The sequence below is a fragment of the Pinus tabuliformis genome, chromosome 5_2 (genome assembly GCF_031772625.1).
Source record: "Pinus tabuliformis cultivar Carrire ecotype Pingquan chromosome 5_2, CPIR1, whole genome shotgun sequence".
NCBI lineage: Eukaryota > Viridiplantae > Streptophyta > Pinopsida > Pinales > Pinaceae > Pinus > Pinus tabuliformis.
In genome coordinates, this window is record NC_142306.1 from 853,229,253 (window position 1) to 853,249,424 (window position 20,172).

At 38.3% G+C, this 20,172-nt stretch overlaps 1 protein-coding gene across 1 annotated transcript in view; it reads right to left on the reverse strand.

The window, feature by feature from the left end:
• LOC149161988 (uncharacterized) overlaps window positions 1-19,294 on the reverse strand; it is a 69,262-nt gene extending 49,968 nt beyond the window's left edge. The window contains exons 1-5 of the mRNA XM_089435064.1: window positions 18,056-19,294; window positions 17,313-17,944; window positions 16,441-16,784; window positions 16,241-16,359; window positions 14,894-15,958 (exon numbers count right to left, since the gene is read on the reverse strand). Coding sequence (XP_089291190.1) covers window positions 14,894-15,958; window positions 16,241-16,359; window positions 16,441-16,784; window positions 17,313-17,944; window positions 18,056-19,294 — 3,399 coding nt within the window. The remainder of the gene's footprint in view (window positions 1-14,893; window positions 15,959-16,240; window positions 16,360-16,440; window positions 16,785-17,312; window positions 17,945-18,055) is intronic.
• Between the last annotated feature and the right edge of the window lie 878 nt (window positions 19,295-20,172).

A 20,172-nucleotide genomic window follows, 5' to 3' on the forward strand; every position in this document is an offset into this window, starting at 1 on the left:
TTTGAGCTGATTCTTTTTGTATGTTGCTGAGGATTTCCACTTGATTGATAATACAAAGATGGGGTTTTAGGTTGGTGCTTTCCCCAGGTTATATCTTCTGTGTTATGGTTGATTACTTCTCATTCTCAGTTATATCTGTTCATGTTTGATGTTTCTCATGTTCAATTAAGCTTCCGCAAAGTTTTTGGTAGATGTAGATCTAGTATTATCCTTTATTACATTGCATATATCAGTTTGATCTACAGGTGAAATTTCTACATGATATTAGTGAGCTAGCTGATTTGTAGAGAAAATTCTACATGGTATCATAGCACAGGTGATCAAGGAAGAACAATATACAAGAAGGGAGAAGTTGAAGTTTGTGGCTTCTGAATATTGAATTGAGTTCTTATCACATCTATTTCACCGATGGCGTTCTATGGTTTGAGACTGGAATATGCCCTTGATGGTAGTTCGAATTATATAGCTTGGAAGGATCGCATGGAGGCAGTATTAGAAGATAATGGTCTAAAGGACTTCATTGATCAAGAAGTCCAGAAGCTGACTGATGCTACTCAACTGGTGAAATGGAAGAAGTGTGTGGCTAGAGCAAGGAGAATCCTTCTGGGGGGAATTCGAGATCACATTGTCTCGAGCCTCCATGGGAAGGAGACTCCATTTTCGATGTGGAAAACATTGAAAGATATTTATCAGAATACCAGTGATTAGAGGAAGCTGGCACTAAAGGACAAACTTCAAAAGATCAAGTTTGAAAAGGATGACATGATCTCTATGTATCTGAACAAGCTCACCTCATGCAAGGATGAGCTTGGAAGTGTAGGGATTGTGACAGCTGTTGATTACATGGTGAGTCTTGCACTCCTCGGTCTTCGTAAGAGCTGGCATAGCTACCAGGACTCGGTTAATGGAAGAGAGAAATTGTTAGATTGGGAACAACTTTGGTCGGATTTGATCCAGGACGAGATAAGAAGAAGCACCAGAGATGGTTCTTCATCCATGGACAATGAAGAAAACTGTGCCTTAGTGAGTAAGGCGAAGAAGGGGAAGGAGAAGGTTTCTCTTTCCAAGTCAACCATGGGAAGAAGTTTGACAAATCGAAAGTGCGATGCTTTCGTTGTCATGAGGTGGTCCATTTTGTTACAAATTTTCCACTGAGGAAATCCAAGAAGGGATCTAGGGAAGGATCTGAAGGTGAGGCACTTGCTTCATAGTTCAAGTTGGATTTCACACTCTTTGCATGTATGGTTTCATCCATGGTGGGAAGTGATTGGTTTCTTGACAGTGGAGCTTCTTTCCACATGTCCGGAGACAAGAGGTTGTTCAGTACTTTGGAGGAGAAAGATCTCCAGATACTCATAGCGATGGGTAATGATGAAAAGTATAGTGTCTCAGGTGTAGGCACGGTTATTTTTCAGAGGGAGAATGGAGCTCACCTTACCTTGACCAATGTCAAGTATGTACCAGGACTGAAGAGAAACATGGTGTCAATCGTGATGCTAGAAGACAGAGGCTATGATGTAGTCTTCAGTAAGGGAGAGGTTTTCCTTAGACACATCAGCACTAGTCAGGTGAAGCAAATCGGTTGACGGGTCAAGAACCTGTATGCTCTTGAGGTTCAAGATGCATGCAAAGCCTTGAGCAGCAAGGCAACTGATGGAGACTTGGTGGTTGAGAGGGAGAGTATATTACCTCTCAACATGCAACACCAGAAGAAGTCGCAGACAATTGTGGAGGAGCCACGATTGGTGGAGCAACTTTAGGAGGTTATGGAGCAGCCACAATAGGGGAAGATGATCGGAGATTGAGTAGAGACATCTACTGATGTAGAGACCTCCAGTAGGGGGAAACTTCGAGCTAGGTGGGCAGAGGGATCACATGAAGCCATACCTCTAGGTAGGAGGTGGGGTGATGTGGAGTGATCGTCCCAAGGAGGAGGGGCAGGATCCTTGAGGTACCCAACCTCTTTGATTCGACTTTGCTACAGGAGCCCCGATGAGGAGTAGCAGAACTAACTGATTGGGTAGAGACAGATGTAGATGGAGTGGCAGAGAGAGCTACAGTGCAGGGAATCCCAGGACAATGCAGAGCTAGCAGGCTGCAGCAATGCGAGAGGCACAAGTGTGTTGCACCAGTGCAGGGTAGCACAGAGAGGTGTGCAATGGTGTGAGATGCATGGAGATGTTGCAGTAGCGTAGAGGTCAGAGAGGGAGCACTTGTCAACAACAGGTAGAGCTTCAGCATTAGAGTATGTTTCTAGCCCAATAGAGAGGTCAGTTGGAAGTTTTTTTTGTTCCGAGAGTTGTTGGAGCAACCACACTTGGTAGAAGTGTTGCATGCAGAACATTCCGAAGGTACAGGATCGGGTTCGAGAGGAAGCCTCTCTTGTTGAGGGGAGTGTTGAAAATTAGCAACAAGAAATTTCTAAAAATAGAAGTGCTAAAAATAGCACTGCTAGAAATAGCAGTTTGGGCATCAGTGTTGGATTGGGCAACAGGGAATGAAAAATGGAAGTGCTAAAAATAGAAGTTCTACTTTTAGCAATGCAGTGTGGATTCCTATTTTAGTCAGTCCCTGGACTAGAAATAGGAAGTAAAATTTAAATTTGGTCTTACCAACAGTTTGAATATTAATTAATTAATTCAGTTTGAATTAATTAGTTAAGGAAAATCAAACTTGAAGTCTTTGTGAGAACATGCAATAATTTCTCCACTAATTAGGGAATGTGTCCTTGATTTACTCCACTGATTGAGGAATTAAGGATGTGTTCTATATTGAGAGGATCGGTTGACTTAGTTTAACTTAGTCAAGTCCAGTTAGATTAATTTAACAAGTTTTTAAATTAATGAGATTCAGTTTGTGATGCTTGCATGGATGTGACAACTGGTATTTTCAGATAACTGAGTATTCACTCATGGATAACTGATGCATGGCAGTTCAGACAGAGACCCAGTTGAGATCAGATGAGGGATAGTGTACTATCAGTTGCTAGGATATTCCTAGTGAATATTCCTTGCATGAGGAAGGAATATTATTCCTTCTAGTACTGTGTAGTTGGACCTGAGGTGACAACAGGTATGATTTGGGCCAATTCACACATGTTATGTAATTGGACCCCAATAAAAACTGTGCAAGGAAATAGGGGCTTGGAGGACTTGTAGAGCCTATATATAGAGGCCTAGATAGTCCATGAGCTACATCATGAGAGCACAAAGAGATCAGGATAGCTTTTGAGCTAATTCTTTGTGTATGTTGTTGAGGATTTCCACTTGATTGATAATACAGAGATGGGGTTTTAGGCTAGTGCTTTCTCCAAGTTATATCTTCTATGTTATGGTTGATTACTTCTCATTCTCAGTTATATCTATTCATGCTTGATGTTGCTCATGTTCAATTAAGCTTCCGCAAAGTTTATGGTAGATGTAGATCTAGTATTATGCTTTAGTACATTGCATATATCAGTTTGATCTACAGGTGAAATTTCTACATGATATCAGTGAGCTAGCTTATTTGTAGAGAAAATTCTACACAAATGAATGACTATGAGCCAAAATTAAAGTGAACTAACTTTATCAAAAGCCTTAGAAAGGTTTGATTTGGCTAGTATCATGGACTTTAATATTTTTTTTCATAGAGTGAAGGTCTCTCTCTCTCTCTCTCTCTCTCTCTCTCTCTATATATATATATATATATATATATATATATATACATATATATATATATATATATATATATATATATATATATATATATATATATATATATATATATATATATATATCTATATATATATATATATATATATATATATATATATATTCCCCATTTGAGTCTCTCTCTCTTTCTCTAACAATGTTTTTTCATTTAAATTGTTTTTTTAATAGACATGTCTCAATGCCAAGTTGAGCATGGGCGGAATTATACATTACCCTCATACTAGATTGTAGAATTATCCTATTGGTTCAATAATGCTAGTGTGATTGGGATTTGTGAGGGAACATTATATAGAATTTTTACACCTCTATCTCAAGCCTTAGTCCCCTTGGATGTAAGCCCTTACGAACTATGGAAAAGAAGGTATGGAAGCCTTCACTATAATATTTTTCCATCTCTAAGTCAAATGTTCAATGGCATCCTCGAATTAAAGGAAGATCATGAAGGGACCTATAAGGGATGGGCTCTAGCAAGAACATGAAGAAACCATTTGCAAGAAGTGATACTAGATATAAGTAAGTTTTAGATCTCATACACTCAGATGTATGTGGAACAATGGTAGTAAAATCTCTTGGTGGGCATCAATATTATGTAACCTTCATTGGTGATTTCTCAAGGAAAACTTGGCTATACCTCCTAAAACACAAGGATGAGGTATTCGAGAAGTTTCAAGAATTAAAGAATGAAGTGGATAATCTAACTAAGAGAAAGATCAAGACTCTAAGGTTCGAAAATGGTGGATAATACACCTCCAAGGAACTAATAGAATTCTGCAAGGAAGTAGGGATTAAGAGGGATCTAATTATTCCTTATAATCCTAAACAGAATGGCGTGGCTGAAAGGAAGAATAGAGCAATTGAAGAATGTGTCAAGGCCATGTTACATGACCAATATATCCCTTAATATCTATTGGGAAAGCATGTGTGACACTTGTTTACTGGCAGAATCGAAGTCCTCAAAAGATTCTCAACAACATGACTCTCAAAGAAGCATTTATAGGAAAGAATCCAAGTGTGGATTATCTTTGAATATTTTTGTGCCCTATGTATATACATATACCCAAGGAAAATAGAAATAATCTGGATCCTACTAGTCTAAAGGGCATCGTCTTTTGGTATAGTGATTCATCAAAGGCATACATGATCTATATTAACGAGGATTGTGAATTGAAGTAAGCAAGGATTTCATATTGATGAAAGTATAACTTACAGGAAATCAAAACATGTTCCATTCGACTCTAATGAATAAGAGATACTTATCTTTGAGGATATCTCAAGGGACAATGATGGTAAAGATCAGACATCTGCTCACGAATATATTGAAGGTCCAAGTGATCTTGTGCAACAGGTAATTGTTCCAGAAAATCAAAAGAGGCATGCTTGGTTGAGAGGTACTATACAAGAAGCAGAAGAACACACAACTAAGGGGACCTTCTGTAGAGCCTCTACTTTACACCTTATCATCCATCATTACCTACTGTTTTCATCACTTTTCTTCCTCTTTTGCCTCATTTTCCACCCAGATCATTACATTAGTTGTCATTAAACATGATCAAGTGAGCTTTGTTAATGGGTGACTGTTGTGTTTAGTTTTTGACATTTTTGCAGAGATTCCGCAGCTGTCTGGCGATTCCGCAGCCATTCAGCGATTCCGCAGCCATCTGATGATCCTGCAGCCATTTTGTTGATTTCAAGGTTACACGTGCCATTTTGCAGAACGAGCCACATGGGCATGTTGGAATATATGTGCTCGAGGTTCCTGTGCCATCAGTTCAGCCAGCCACGTCACCTGTACCTCCGGTCAAAGGGGGTCAAGTTTCGGTCAAATAAAGGCAGCTCAACGTGGATACGTAAGCTGTTAGGTTACGTCGGTGGAAAAGGTGACTTGTCAGTGTTTTGTGAGCCGTGGGGGACATGATCCAATGTTAGATTCATTGCCCTTAACGACCAGGACCTCCAGCTCGACCATGAACCTTATGACGTGTTGACTGCACTTTAATTACGCATGACATTCTGTTAATTTTCTGTTGTTAGCTGTACGTATTAGGCTATCTTGCAGATGCCTATATATACTTGCGTCTGTGTACGCTTATGTTAACTTTTTAACTATTGTAGTTTGTGACTTTGTGAGAATTTTAGCACGCTTTGAAAACTCTGTTTTATAGTGTTGTTCCAGCACCTTTGACTATGTATTTCTGCATATAAAGTAATGGAAACAATGTTGTTTTGAAGTTCTACATCATCTGAGTTTTCTGTGGGTTGTTTGGATGGAGGGCCCCTGTCCATGACTACCCGTGTATAAGTATTTCATGTTCATACTTCTGCAATTTCTTTATTTTACTTACAGCATTTCCTTTTCTTGAAGTTATGTACAGCTTACTTTCTTTTCATTGCTGCAGCCTTTATTTTCACTGATCATCTTTGTTTCTTTGCAGTTTTTGACCCGGGATTAAGTGTTTTGTATTTGCTTTAATATCTGATGGTAGTTGCAGTTGTCTTATTTATAATGCTGCCCTTTTTACTCTGTTTTCTAGATTAGTTTTTAGCTTAGTTTTACAAGTTGGATGCTAACCAATTTATGTTCTCTTTATCATGAATGGTTTATCTTTCAGAGAACAGAACACTAATCAATTGCAGCTTGTTTTTAAGTAGCTTTGGCTTGTAGCACTAATACTTTTTCCTCTTGTTACACATAATCACATATGTAGGAAACAGTATGATGGAAAAGGCTTAGTAGTGTTATAATTCGTCACTTAGAGTTTTTATCAATTCTTGGATTTGTCTTTAGCTACTTCCTAATCGTGTTTTACGCAGTACTATGTGGTAGAAGCAGGGAGTTAGGAAGAGATAACCATTATCATCAGTCCTTGAAGTGATTTTCTTATTTCTTTTATTTGCAGCAATATGAATAGAGACTAATGCCATTAGAATGTGGTCATTTACTTTCAAGTCATTTTCAAGTTATTCATTTCTTTCAAGTTCTTTTCCTTTACAAATTCAGCAAGTAATTAGAAATCACTAATCACACACTCTCACTCACCTAGAACTCACTTTACACACACTTTCACTCATCTGTCTATAATCATCACTCCATCTTAGGAAAATAAGTTAACCATAAACAACACCCCCAAACGACAAAAAGCTTTAAGAGGTTGCTTAAGTACATATAGTACACCTTCACTTCATCAGCTTACGAGCCCCGGGTTGACAATTAATACTAGCAATTTAGGAATACTAAATTGACTAAACACCTTCAGAGAAAGTAAAATACCAAAGAAGTATTATGGGTATGTTGCATACATGAAAAGGCTCATTGAAGCAGAACCTTCCCCCTATGAAGATGCAATTAAACATCAAGATTGGAGGAATGTGATGCAAGAAGAATACCAATCAATCATGAAGAACGATGTATGAGAAATTGTGCCTAGTCCAAGTGACAAGTCTATATCCTCTTCAAAATGGATTTACAAAATAAAGCACATTATAGATGGGAGCATGGATAAATTCAAAGCAATGTTTGTCGCAAGAAGTTTCTCACATAAAGAAGGTATTGATTATGAAGAAACCTTTTCTCCTACAACTAGATATATAAAAATAAGATCACTTGTTTATTTGGTTGCTACTATGGGATGGAACATCCATTAAATGGATATTAAGACAACATTTCTAAATGGGACTATTAATGAAGATGTTTACATTGATAAGCCTCAAGTATTTGAAACAAATCATAGGGAGACTCATGTTTGTAGGTTGAAGAAAGATCTATATGGCTTAAAACAAGCACCTAGACCTTGCTATGGGAGAATGGGTGCATATCTATTGAGGCTTTGTTTTACCAAGAGTTTTGAAAATCGTAACCTATATATCAAGGTGGTCTAGGGTAAACGAGTCATCATACTCTTGTATGTGGAGGATCTGATAGTCACAAGTGTAGAGCATCAGATTCAGGAATGCAAGAAGAAGTTAGAAACTGAGTTTGATATGAAGGATCTTGGGATTATGCATTACTACTTGGTACTAGAAGTTTGGTAGAAGCCAAGTGAGATATATATTGGTCAAGGCAAATATGTCATCAGGATTCTTCAGAAATTTGGCATGATGGACAACAAGACTAGGATGACTCCTATGATTACCAATCTAAAGAAGTTGAGGAGTTCAGATTATATTATGGTGGATCCTACTTTCTACAAACAATTGATTGGATCCTTGATGTATCTGGTAAATATAAGACCTGGTATTTGTTTTGTAGTGAATGTCCCCACTCAACTTTAGATGAAGCCAAAACATGATCATTGGATTACAGCTAAGCATATCCTAAGGTATTTGCATGGAACCATACATCACTGCCTCTGGTATACTGGTAATGAAATATAACTCATGGGATATACATATTCATATTGGGGTGGCCATGAGACAAATGGAAGATGCACAACAGGTGGATGCTTTAGCATAGAATCTTCCATGATCTCATGGATGAGAAGAAAGTAGGATATAGTTTCTTTGATTAGTGTTGAAGTTGAATATGTCGTTGCAAGCGAATTTTGTTAGGAATAAATTTGGCTCAAGAAGTTACTATCATATTCTTTTGAAGGACCATTTAACCCTACACGAATACATTGTGATAATGAAAGTTGCATAAGATTTATGGAAGACTCGGTGTTTCATGTTAGGAAAAAGCATATAAATAATGAGTACCGCTATGTTAGAAGCTTGGTACAAGATGGGGTTATAGAGCTTCACTATCTACCTATAAATGAATAGGTAGAAAATATTCTGACTAAAGCATTACCAAACAATAAACTTGATTACATGAGAGGTAAGTTTGGTTTGGTATACATATTCTCCCTAATTGATAGGGAGTGATGTTGGATAGTTGTCTTTATGGGTCATGCACTAAACTAGGACTAATAGTCGTAAGTATTATTGAAGGCCATAAATAAATAATGGATTCTAGAGGATTAGATAAGCATCTGAGATTGGAACTTCTTATGGATTGTAGAATCCAGGAAAATGATTTTTTGAGAGATACTCTTTGAGGATGAGGTAGGGCATCCAAGATAAGAGTAGTTGAAGAGGATAAATATTCTTTGAGTATTTAGGATTGGAAATCCAAGATAGTAATAGTCCTAAATTACATACCCAGTGAACATACGAATGGGGTATGTGCCTTAGAGGTAGTGTGGCATCTCATATAAAGCCTCTGAGCATAATTCTCTCGAATCAGGATGAGATTTTCTAGTTAAATCCTTCAAGGACAATGTTGGCAATGGTATAGATGCTTGACAAAGATGGCTTATTAATCTTAATCTTCTTATTATATGCTTCAAGGATGAGATTCATTATACTTAGTGATGGGATTATGAATACCTCCCTAATTAAGAGTGAGTGTTGGAAATTGTAGCTAGGTTCGGTCTTCATAATGACCTATTTGTAATCATGAAATTGTATACTTTGTATAAAGAAAGAAAAAGAAAGAATTTTTTTTATTTTTTTTATGGAGAGAGGCAGGGGGGTGAGAAGAGGGAAAGATAGGGAAGAGAGAGAGAGAGCGAGAGAGAGAGAGAGAGAGAGAGAGAGAGAGAGAGAGAGAGAGAGAGAGATGTAAGGGGGTACATGAGACAAATAAGGAAAGAAGGGAGAGTGAGGGAGAGACTAAGATAAAATTGGATGGGGATCATTCTAAAGCAGGGATTAAGGGATAGAGAGGAGGGTGAAAAGAGAATAAGAGTGAGAGATAGAGAAAGTTATGGAGGGGGGAGAGAATAATGGGAGGGTGAAAGAGAGTGACAGCGAAAGAGATAGTAAGGGAGATAGAGATAAAGATAGAAGTTAGAGAAAGAGGGAGAGGGAGGGTGTGTGATATATGTGGATTGAGTCTTACAATTACTTTGCCATCCCTGATTGTACCATAAACGTTCTAAATGTGATTTTCATGTATTACAAGTGGAATATTTTGGGTACATTACAACTAGAGAGGTTGTGCATGTTGATCCTGAGAAAATTGAGGCAATGAAACATTGGCCTCACCCTAAGACCCTCAAAAAATTGTGATGTTTTTATAGGCTTATAGGATAGCATAGGAAGTTTGTGTACAACTATTATAAATTTTTGTCTCCCCTCACCACCTTCCATAAAAGGAATGCTTTCAATTGGAATCAGAAGGTTGAATAATCCTTTTAATGTTTACAAGATGCTATTTGTACTACACCTATACCAATCATGCCTAACCTCAGTAATTAAAGGTAATCCAAATGTATGACTATCCACATCTAAATTATTAAGGTTTTATATACCTAAAGTAAAGGAAAAAATAATGTCTAGCCATAGGGTGTCAAATTGGCATACCAAATTGTTTCAAATAGGAACTATGGAAGAAAAAAATTAATTGATGATTTTTCAAAGAAACTCTTTATCAAATATATTGACGAGCAGATCGAATCCCATGTGGAGATGAATCACCTTGCTACTTAGCTAGAGGTTCCTCATCTTGCTCATTGTTCTCATGTTGTGTCTTATGCATAGGTTAGATTCCCTTATTTTACCCCATGCTCACATAAGAATGTCGTTTTCCCTCAAAAACTTGTGCCATCCCTCAAGATCCATAAGTTGACATGAAATGAAATGGTAGAACCCAAATCAAGGATATTTTCTACAATTATGAGGAAAAATATTCTTAAGGAATAAATGTAAGGAACGAAAATTATTTATTAGTGGCAATGGTGAGGATTAATATCCCAAAGAAGTATAGGTCTATCTTGGGACCTTGATCAGGTGATTTCTCTTGTTGTTGACCATGACATTTCTAGGCCTCAATAGGTCCTTTCCAGCAGGACAAGATTTATTGGATAGTGTTATCTATTTGGGTAGTGATGGTTGGAGGGGGGCTTGATGTCTTAATTCTTTAGGGTCTCCCTTTGGGTTCAATTCAAAAACTTCACGAGGAAATTATTACTCTACAATTAAAATGTAATCAACTTATTTCTAGAGTGACATCCACTTTGGAATTGTTGATTAACCACAAAAATTTGATGCTTAAAGTCAAGGATGAATTGGATAGTCTTCTTCAACAAGTTGAAGATTTACAATTTACTTTTATTCAACGGACATAGGAGCCTTCATTTTCTAGCAATGTTGTAAACAACATAAATATTGATGTGCCTAATCTTAATACATCTATCTAGTCACAATCCAAGGAATATGATGCTAGAGTTTTAGTCTTTCCCCCTCCTAATAGTTAGTATGGTTTCCAGTGTTGTAAAATTTTGAATGTATTTTGGTGAATTTATACATTTAGGTATAATAATCCCTAAATATGGGAAGTTAGGATTTTTGTTCTCAATGGAATTCAAAAGAGATTCTTATATATAAAATAACATAGAAAATGCCCCCTTGAGATAACTATTGTGTTTTCACCTTTTTAATATTTTCACTTTTTTCATGTTATAATATTTCTAGTAATTTTCTTTAGAACTTTTATATTTAATTAATTTTTTTTAATGGATTTTTAATTAGTTTCTTTTATTATTTTTTGTTTTAATTTTTATTTTTTCTTCAGCGTCCTCATTTTTTGGCTTTATATTTTATTGTTTATCCCTTTGAATTTCATTAAATTAATAAATAAATAAAATAAAAATAAAAATTTGACTATTGGAAATTAGTTGTTGCATCTCTACTATTTATTGGTTCTCTAGTTCAAGCGATCCATCCATGATGAATCACAATAAATGGTTCGAGACATAAAATTTGTTATGTAATTTCTCGAGAAAGTATTTTTATAGATCATGGATCACAAAAGTCTGTATTCTGAGATATATATATATATATATATATATATATATATATATATATATATATATATATATATATATATATATATATATATATATATATATATATATATATATATACATATTTCTTTTTTTTTTTATCACTTAATGTTATGTGATAACATCCTCCCATATTAAGTTATAAATCACTTCACTATGCAATTTACAATGAATATATATATATATATATATATATTGTTTATTATCAACTAATATTAAACAATATTTTTACTTAGATTGTATGTTTATGTGATTCATGATATAAGCCAAGATCTTTCGAAGAAATGAGATAAAAACTTAAGATCGACGCATTTCGAACACCTCTCTCTAGATTCATCATCAAAGCAAGAACAAGAAGCAAGATCAACATACCACAAATTTACTATTATTTTCTATTATTATAAAAATAAATAAATATTCAATATTTTTTTATTACAAACTACTTAAATAATCACTTTTTTTTTTATTATTTTATTTCGGAAATAAACTCCAAAACAAAAATAAATCTTAGTTATTATTATTTTTAATATATGGTGAAATTAATATTTTTTTATTTTAAATTTAAATTAAAAATATAAATATAAATATACATTTAATTTAAATTAATTAATATTTTTTTGCTATTTAATTTTATTATTATCTAATATTACCACCACTCTTTAATATTAAATTATAAAATATATTTAAATATTTGTAAAATACATTTAAATTTTTTAACAATTTTACTATTTCTCTTACCGCATATCCTCCACATTTAATCTTACTATTTCTCTTAGTGCATATCCTCCCCATTCAATCCCTAAATCGCCCAACTTCTCCACAGTCCATTTCTCCATAAGTCTTTTAAATTATGTATAGATTTCAATTTTTTTATATTCAAATATCTTCTTATAAATTATTTATAAACCAATTTTAATTTATAATCGAGATTTAAAACATAAATTATAATTATAATAAAATTTGTGATATATATACTCTTATAAATTGTAGGGTTCACCTTTGTGAATGCAATTATTAGAGAAAATACACAACTTTAATCATAATAAAATTTGTGGATATATACTCTTTCATAGTTTCGAAAATTCCCTGAGCTTTTCAAAAATAAATTACAGCTTGAATTTTTAAAAGTAAATATCTTATTGTTTACCATATAAAAAAGTGAGTTGAATTTGTTTTAATTAAAATTTTAATATTCTTTTTAATTAGGGTATTTGATGGCCCAGCCCAACGTTAACCAACGTATGGAAAACGTGACGTGGATAACTTGACCCACGCTAGCACTCTACAGGCCTCTCGACCCTTCGGTAATGAACTTTGGTAGGTGAACTGTCACTTCTTAAGGTTTGATGTCAACTCTCCATAGGCTCGACTTGATTTCAATCTGTATGTATTTATTGTTGACCCTCCTTCCCGGTTGAGGGTGGCCACCTGCCGGTTCACCCGGTCTATCCGCCTCCCGCCTTTTGTTAAACCCTAGTCTTTGTTTTTCGGGTCATTTCACTTCCTCCCGTGCTCAGCTCAAGCTCTGCTCTGTGGTTTTGTTGATGGTTCTCCGGGGCTCGATCCTGGCCCTGCTCCACGGTGGTTTCTATGGGCGATACACTATACCCATGTCCTGAGTGCTACTCCGTTGCGGTTCCTGATGGTTTGTTGTGCCTTCGAGCTTTCTCTGCTTTGATTATGAGTTTCCTGGGCGTGCGTTACCTTGCTGGTCTTCACCTGTGTGTAATGGTAAGTTTTTTTTTTATGGGCGCTCTCTGTCACCTGGTCTCTTCTTGTTCCGTTAATTAGTTGTTTTCACTGTAAAAATTGACTGCAACTTAAGCGCTCCCGGTTGGTTGTGTTCGTCCTCGCCTCCAAAGGTAACCTATGGTTCTCTGTTTTACTCTATCCCTGCTCCTGTTGTAACTTCTCATGGTTTTTGTTCCTTGTCTCAGCTGGGGTTATCAGGTTTGGTTCCGCCGGTCTCCTTGTCAACTTGTCTGTAAGTGTTGTGCGCTTCCTTCGTTCCACATTTCCATTTCCTTTTGTAGCAACTTACCTCTGGTTTGCCCAAACTCCATTCTAACCTTGCTCTGTTTTGTGTGCAGGTTGTCTTGGTGGCTGGCTGTCGAGGGTTTGTCCACATTCAACCTTCGGTTACCACTCGAACCCGGCTAATCTCGCAAACTGGTAGGGTTTGCTCCGACCTTAGTGTAACTGTAGGCTATGGAGGGTTTGGTAGTTTAGGTGCTAGCTCTGTTATGGTTGTAATGTGTCGGCTGTGCCTCTTCCGGCGTTTCGTGACTCTTGTGTCCCTGTTCTAATGTAACAATTTATATGGCCGCATTTCTGAAGGAGTTTGGTATTTGACAATGCTCAGAAAGTTTGTAATTTGTGTTGTTTTGTAACAACCCATAGTTATGTGGTGAATCGTGTTAAGTTATTCTCCCTTTCTGCATACAGTGCTTGTGTTAATTTATAAAGGAAATGAAACAGTAGTTCGTATTTCTTGGTACCTGATTGTCTTTGCAACAGCTGAAAGGTTCTGTACTTTTGCTTGCTGGAAATGTATGTCTGTAGCACTCCTTTTGTTGTCTCGATTCAAATGGGTGTCTATAGAACTCCTTTTGTTGTCTCGATTTGATGGTGTCTGTAGAACTCCTTTTGTTATCTCGATTCTTGTTACAGTTAATGGCTATTCGTTCCAATCTCGTTCTTAGAACATACAGAAAGAATTTTATACATACATGTGAAATTATCAACAGTAGGTTATTTCGTTGGCAAAAATAATATATCTCATTATTTGTATTACAGAGGTTTTGTTTCGCTGTCTGTTCCTCTTGTGCTGGAGGGGTCTCCTCTCTTTTGTTTTATTCTCTGTTTTTAAATACATGGAGAGCATAACTGCTTCCCTTTTTCGGTTGAACTGTTCAACCAGAATTTTTATAACTGCCATCCAATTTCTTTTCATAAAAAGTTAACTAACTGCTATTCATCTCCTAAGCTAAAACAACTTATAATTATAATGCTATGGTCTCTAACGACCTTCTGGAAAAAAAAAAAATGAAGCAAACAATAATTAAAAAGAGACAACAACAAGCCTAATGACCTGTCCACCTAAGCATGTAATCTTTGTCCTGTTTCTGTTCTCCTTCCATGAGTCAGTCAACTGCCATTCATCTCCTCGGAGCTGGATGCTCCTACATCAGGCTCCCGGGGTGGCAAAAAGTCATGGCTCCGTTCCATGAGGTCGTCGACAGAATAGCCTGCTTTCTGTATCTGCATTGCGTTAAGCCACGAACTGTCCTCTATCGGACGGTTCTTCCACTTGACCAAATACTGTAGATATTCCTTCTTGCGTGTGCGCCTAGCTACCTGTGTGTCCAGAATCCTTTCGATCTCAAGGGGTGGTGCCGTTGGCAACTGTCTCATCCATGAATTTTCTTCATAACTGGTGTCCTGCGGTGGTTTTGCTGCTGTATTGTCTTCCGAATCAGCGACATAAGGGAACAGATCTGCCACGTTAAAAATGGGAGAAATACCAATCCCTGGTGGCAACTGTAACTCATAAGCGTTCGCAGAAAATTTTCGAATGATTTTACAGGGACCGATCTTCTTAAATTTTAATTTGTTGTACTCCCGTTTTGGAAACCGCTCCTTACGTAAATACACAAGGACTTCATCCCCAACATTGAACTGAACTTCCCGACGCCTTGAATTAGCGCGCTGTTTATACCTTTGACTGTTGTCTTGTAATTTCAGCTTGACCTGCTCATGTAAATTACTCATTGCTTGAGCGAAATCTTCTCCATCAGCACTTCGTTTTTCGAGCTTCCCCAAATCTCGTAATTCATGCACTCCACGTGGATGCATGCCGTACAAAATCTGAAAAGGACTGTAACCAGTGCTGCGATTAGGTGAATCGTTATATGCGAATTCCGCCTGAGCAAGTACACGGTCCCACGTCCAGGAATTTTCACCTGTTAAACTCCGAAGTAAGTTTCCCAGACTCCTGTTTACTACTTCCGTCTGACCATCAGTCTGCGGATGATAAGCGGAGCTGAACTGTAACTGGGTATTCAACTTCTTCCACAGAGTTCGCCAAAAATGACCGGTGAACTTTACATCCCTGTCAGAGATAATGGATCTTGGAAGTCCATGCAACCGAACGATCTCAGTAAAAAATAGGTGTGCTATATAAGTGGCATCACTGGTTTTCTTGCAAGGTACAAAGTGTGCCATCTTTGAAAATTGATCTACCACAACCATTACCGAATCGAAGCCCCGTTGTGTCTTAGGCAAACCCAGAACAAAATCCATGCTGACGGAGTCCCATGGTCGGCTTGGAATAGGTAATGATAAATAAAGACCAGTGTTCTGACGGTGACCCTTTGCCAGTTGAAAAACTTTGCATCTACTCATGTACCTCTGCACATCCCGCTGCAATTTTGGCCAAAAATAGAAATGTCGTACCTGAGCAATCGTCTTGTCTATACCAAAGTGTCTAGCCAGACCCCCACTGTGTTTTTCCTAAATAATGTTCTCTCGCATAGAGCAGTTGGGAATACATAATTTTCCCCCTTTAAACAACAATCCTTCTTGTAAATTGTAGTCTAACCACAGGCTATTGTTCCTCAACAGAGGGTTTTGGCAAGCCTCATAGGCCTCCTTAAATTCTGCATATGTTTGATATAGTTCCCTCAGGTGCTCAAAGCCCAAAACCTGCATCGTACTCTCCTCTAGGAGTAGGGTCCTCCTACTTAATGCATCTGCCACCTTATTTGCTTGACCACTAATATGTTTTAGTACAAATGAGAAATTCTGTAGGTACTCAACCCATGCTGCATGCTTATGGTTCAATTTATGTTGCTGCATAATGTACTGTAATGCAGAGTTATCCGTAAATAAAACAAACTCATTACCTAACAGATAATGCCGCCAATGCTTCAATGCTTGTATAATTGCGTAAAAATCTTTGTCGTAGGTTGAGTATTTCTGCCTACTCTCGTTCAGCTTTTCACTGAAATACGCGACTGGTCTGTCCTCCTGACTAAGTACTGCCCCAATGGCTGTTCCACTGGCATCACAACGAACTTGAAAGAGTTTGTTGAAGTCAGGTAGCCTCAATATCGGTCTTTCGGTGATCTTCTTTTTCAAATTCTGAAAACCACCTTCCGCTGCCTCAGTCCAGTGAAAAGGCTGATTTGCTTTCTTGATTGTATCCAGCATAGGTGCGCAGATCTCGCTAAAATTCCTGATGCATTTCCTGTAAAAACTTGCTAGTCCGTGGAAACTTCGGACTTCAAATAAACTTTTTGGAGAGGGCCAGCTAACTATAGCTGCCACCTTTTTTGGGTCCATCTTCAATTCATTTTCTGCAATTACGAAACCCAGGTATACTAACTCCCGCTGAAAAAAAGTACACTTTTTCAGATTGATCAACAGCTTGTTTTGCTGCAGCTTCCTCAACACACTCCGAACATGCTTGAAATGTTCTTCCCTAGTTTTACTAAAAATCATAATATCATCCAGATAAACTATTATGAACTTCCCAATGAATTCCTTCAGCACCTCATTCATCAGACGCATGAACGTGCTGGGAGCATTGCTCAACCCAAATGGCATTACTAGCCACTCATATAAGCCTTCATTCGTCTTGAAATCTGCCTTCCACTCATCTCCTTCCCGAATTCGAATCTGGTGATATCCACTCTTCAAGTCAATCTTCGAGAAATAAGCCGCCCCGCTCAGACAGTCCATCATATCGTCCATTCTTGGTAAGGGAAACCTATACCTAACAGTAATTTTGTTTATGGCTTTGGAATCTGTGCACATTCGCCATTCTCCTCCCTTCTTCAGAGCCAGAACGGTTGGTACTGCAGAGGGGCTCATGCTTTCTCGAATCAACCCTTTGTCTAACAACTCCTGGACCTGTTTCCTGATTTCTTCATGGTCCTTAGGGCTCATACGATAAGCTGCTTTATTTGGCAGACTTGCCCCTGGTATAAAGTCAATACAGTGACTAATACCTCTCCTGGGTGGTAGTTCATCTGGAAGGTCATCCACCACGATGTCCCCAAATTCCTGCAGCAGCTTTTGGATTTCCTCGGGCAAATCTGAAATCTGTGTATGCAATATCACTGCTTTTGGTCTTCGTATGACAGCAAAATTTACTTCACTGTCCTCAATCTGTTTTATAAATTCTTTTCCGCCCATCAGCAATGCCTTCACTCCACTGGCTTCTGCTGTACTTTCCTCTTTGATGGGTATAAGCGTGTGCTTGATCCCATCTTTGACAAATTTATAACAATTAGTTTTTCCGTCATGAACTGCGCTTCTGTCAAACTGCCAGGGTCGTCCTAGCAGTATATGACAGACATCCATTGGCATAACATCGCAGATAATTTTATCCTTATACCTGCCTATCTGAAACTCCACCTCACACTGTTCATCAACTAACAGTTGATGTCCTTTCTGCAGCCATGACACTTTGTAGGGAGTGGGGTGCTTCAACTTTTTCAATCCCAGTTTCTCCACCATCTCTACAGCCACTAAATTGTCAGTACTTCCGCTGTCAATGATCAGTTTGCAGCACTTGCCCTGTGACTTGCAAACAGTTCGGAACAAAGCCTTTCGCTGATCAGGCTCTGCAACTTCTTTTGCTGGTTTTAACAGCACCTTATTCAACACCAAAGCTTCACCTGTCTCTGGTGCGTTCTCTACTTCTTGAGGTGTTGTCTCAGCATCCTCTGGCTGACCAACATAAGCTCCTCTTCCACCTACCAGTTCACCTTCAAGACAGTCATACGACTTGTGTCCCAACTCTTGGCAACGATAACACTGGACAGTTCCCCTGCCCTGACCATTTCCTCGTCCTCGCTGAGCTGGTCGTCCTCCTCTAGTGCTATTGTCCTTTTCTGATGTACCAGCAGACTTAGAACTGCTACCTTCTTCACTTGAACCTGTACCTCTACCTTTACCAAAAGCCTTGCCCTTGCCTCTACCAGTTCCACCTCCTCTCCTGGCATTTTGCTTCCGGTTAATTTTCTCCTCTGCCTTCAGTGCAAACTGGTATGCTTCATCCAAAGTTCTGGGTGAGAGGATACCGATTTCATCCAGTATTTCCCCCCTCAAACCATTCACATATCTGGCTATTTTTTCTCGGGTATCTTCCATATACCCTGCTCGCAAATTCAATTTATAAAATTCCTCTGTAAATTCTTTAACAGTCATCCCTCTCTGTTTTAGGTTCTGCACCTGTCTATACAACATAATCTGATAATCTTTCGGCATAAACTTTTCCTTCAGTTTTGCCTCCATTCTGGCCCACTTCTTTATAGGCTGTTTGCGTAGCCTCTTCCTTTCCGCCTGAACGCTGTCCCACCATAAGGACGCATGTCCTTTCAGCTTGGTGGCAGCGAACTTCACCTGTTTGTCCTCACTAGTTTCCTCAAATTCAAAATATTTGTTTACTTCACTTAACCAATCCAGTAACACGTCTGCAGACAGACTTTTGTCATAAGTGGGTAGCTCGTGCTTTGGCTTATGACTAGACAACAAAACTGACTTTAATAACCGAAATTCCGGTGTCACCCCTTCAAACTCATCTTCTGGTTCTGCTACATCTTCGTCACTATCATCTACTGGGTCTCTCCTTCCCCCAGCTTCCACCACTACCAATCTCTCACGCAAAGCGCGAATCTCCTCACGGAGTTCCTCTTCTGCTACCCTCCGGATCGCTCTTCCTCTTCCTCTTCCTCTTCTGCCAACCTCCATTTGCTCCTACTCAACAAACTTGGCTCTGATACCACTTTTGATGGCCCAGCCCAACGTTAACCAACGTATGGAAAATGTGACGTGGATAACTTGACCCACGCTAGCACTCTACAGGCCTCTCAACCCTTCGGTAATGAACTTTGGTAGGTGAATTGTCACTTCTTAAGGTTTGATGTCAACTATCCGTAGGCTCGACTTGATTGCAATCTATATGTATTTATTGTTGACCCTCCTTCCCGGTTGAGGGTGGCCACCTGTCGGTTCACCCGGTCTATCCGCCTCCCGCCTTTTGTTAAACCCTAGCCTTTGTTTTTCAGGTCATTTCACTTCCTCCCGTGCTCAGCTCAAGCTCTGCTCTGTGGTTTTGTTGACGGTTCTCCGACGCTCAATCCTGGCCCTGCTCCACGGTGGTTTCTATGGGCGATACACTATACCCATGTCCTGAGTGCTACTCCGTTGCGGTTCCTGATGGTTTGCTGTGCCTTCGGGCTTTCTCTGCTTTGATTATGAATTTCCTGGGCACGCGTTACCTTGCTGGTCTTCACCTATGTGTAATGGTAAGTTTTGTTTTTATGGGCGCTCTCTATCACCTGGTCTCTTCTTGTTCTGTTAATTAGTTGTTTTCACTGTACAGATGTTGGCATTATGAGACAAGCATTCTCCTTGATGGCAAATCACACTGATAACAAATCATAGTGCAAAAGGATAGCAGCAAGGAATTGATGATCAGTCTACAAGTATGAAGAAAAATCTATACACGCTGGTTCGCTATGTACCATGTCGCGTGTACACGCTGGTTGGATTCAGTAAAAGCGCGTGTATGTGGAAAACTTATCTTTGGTCCATGGCAGTTATTCCTTGGAAGTTGTGCCCATGGT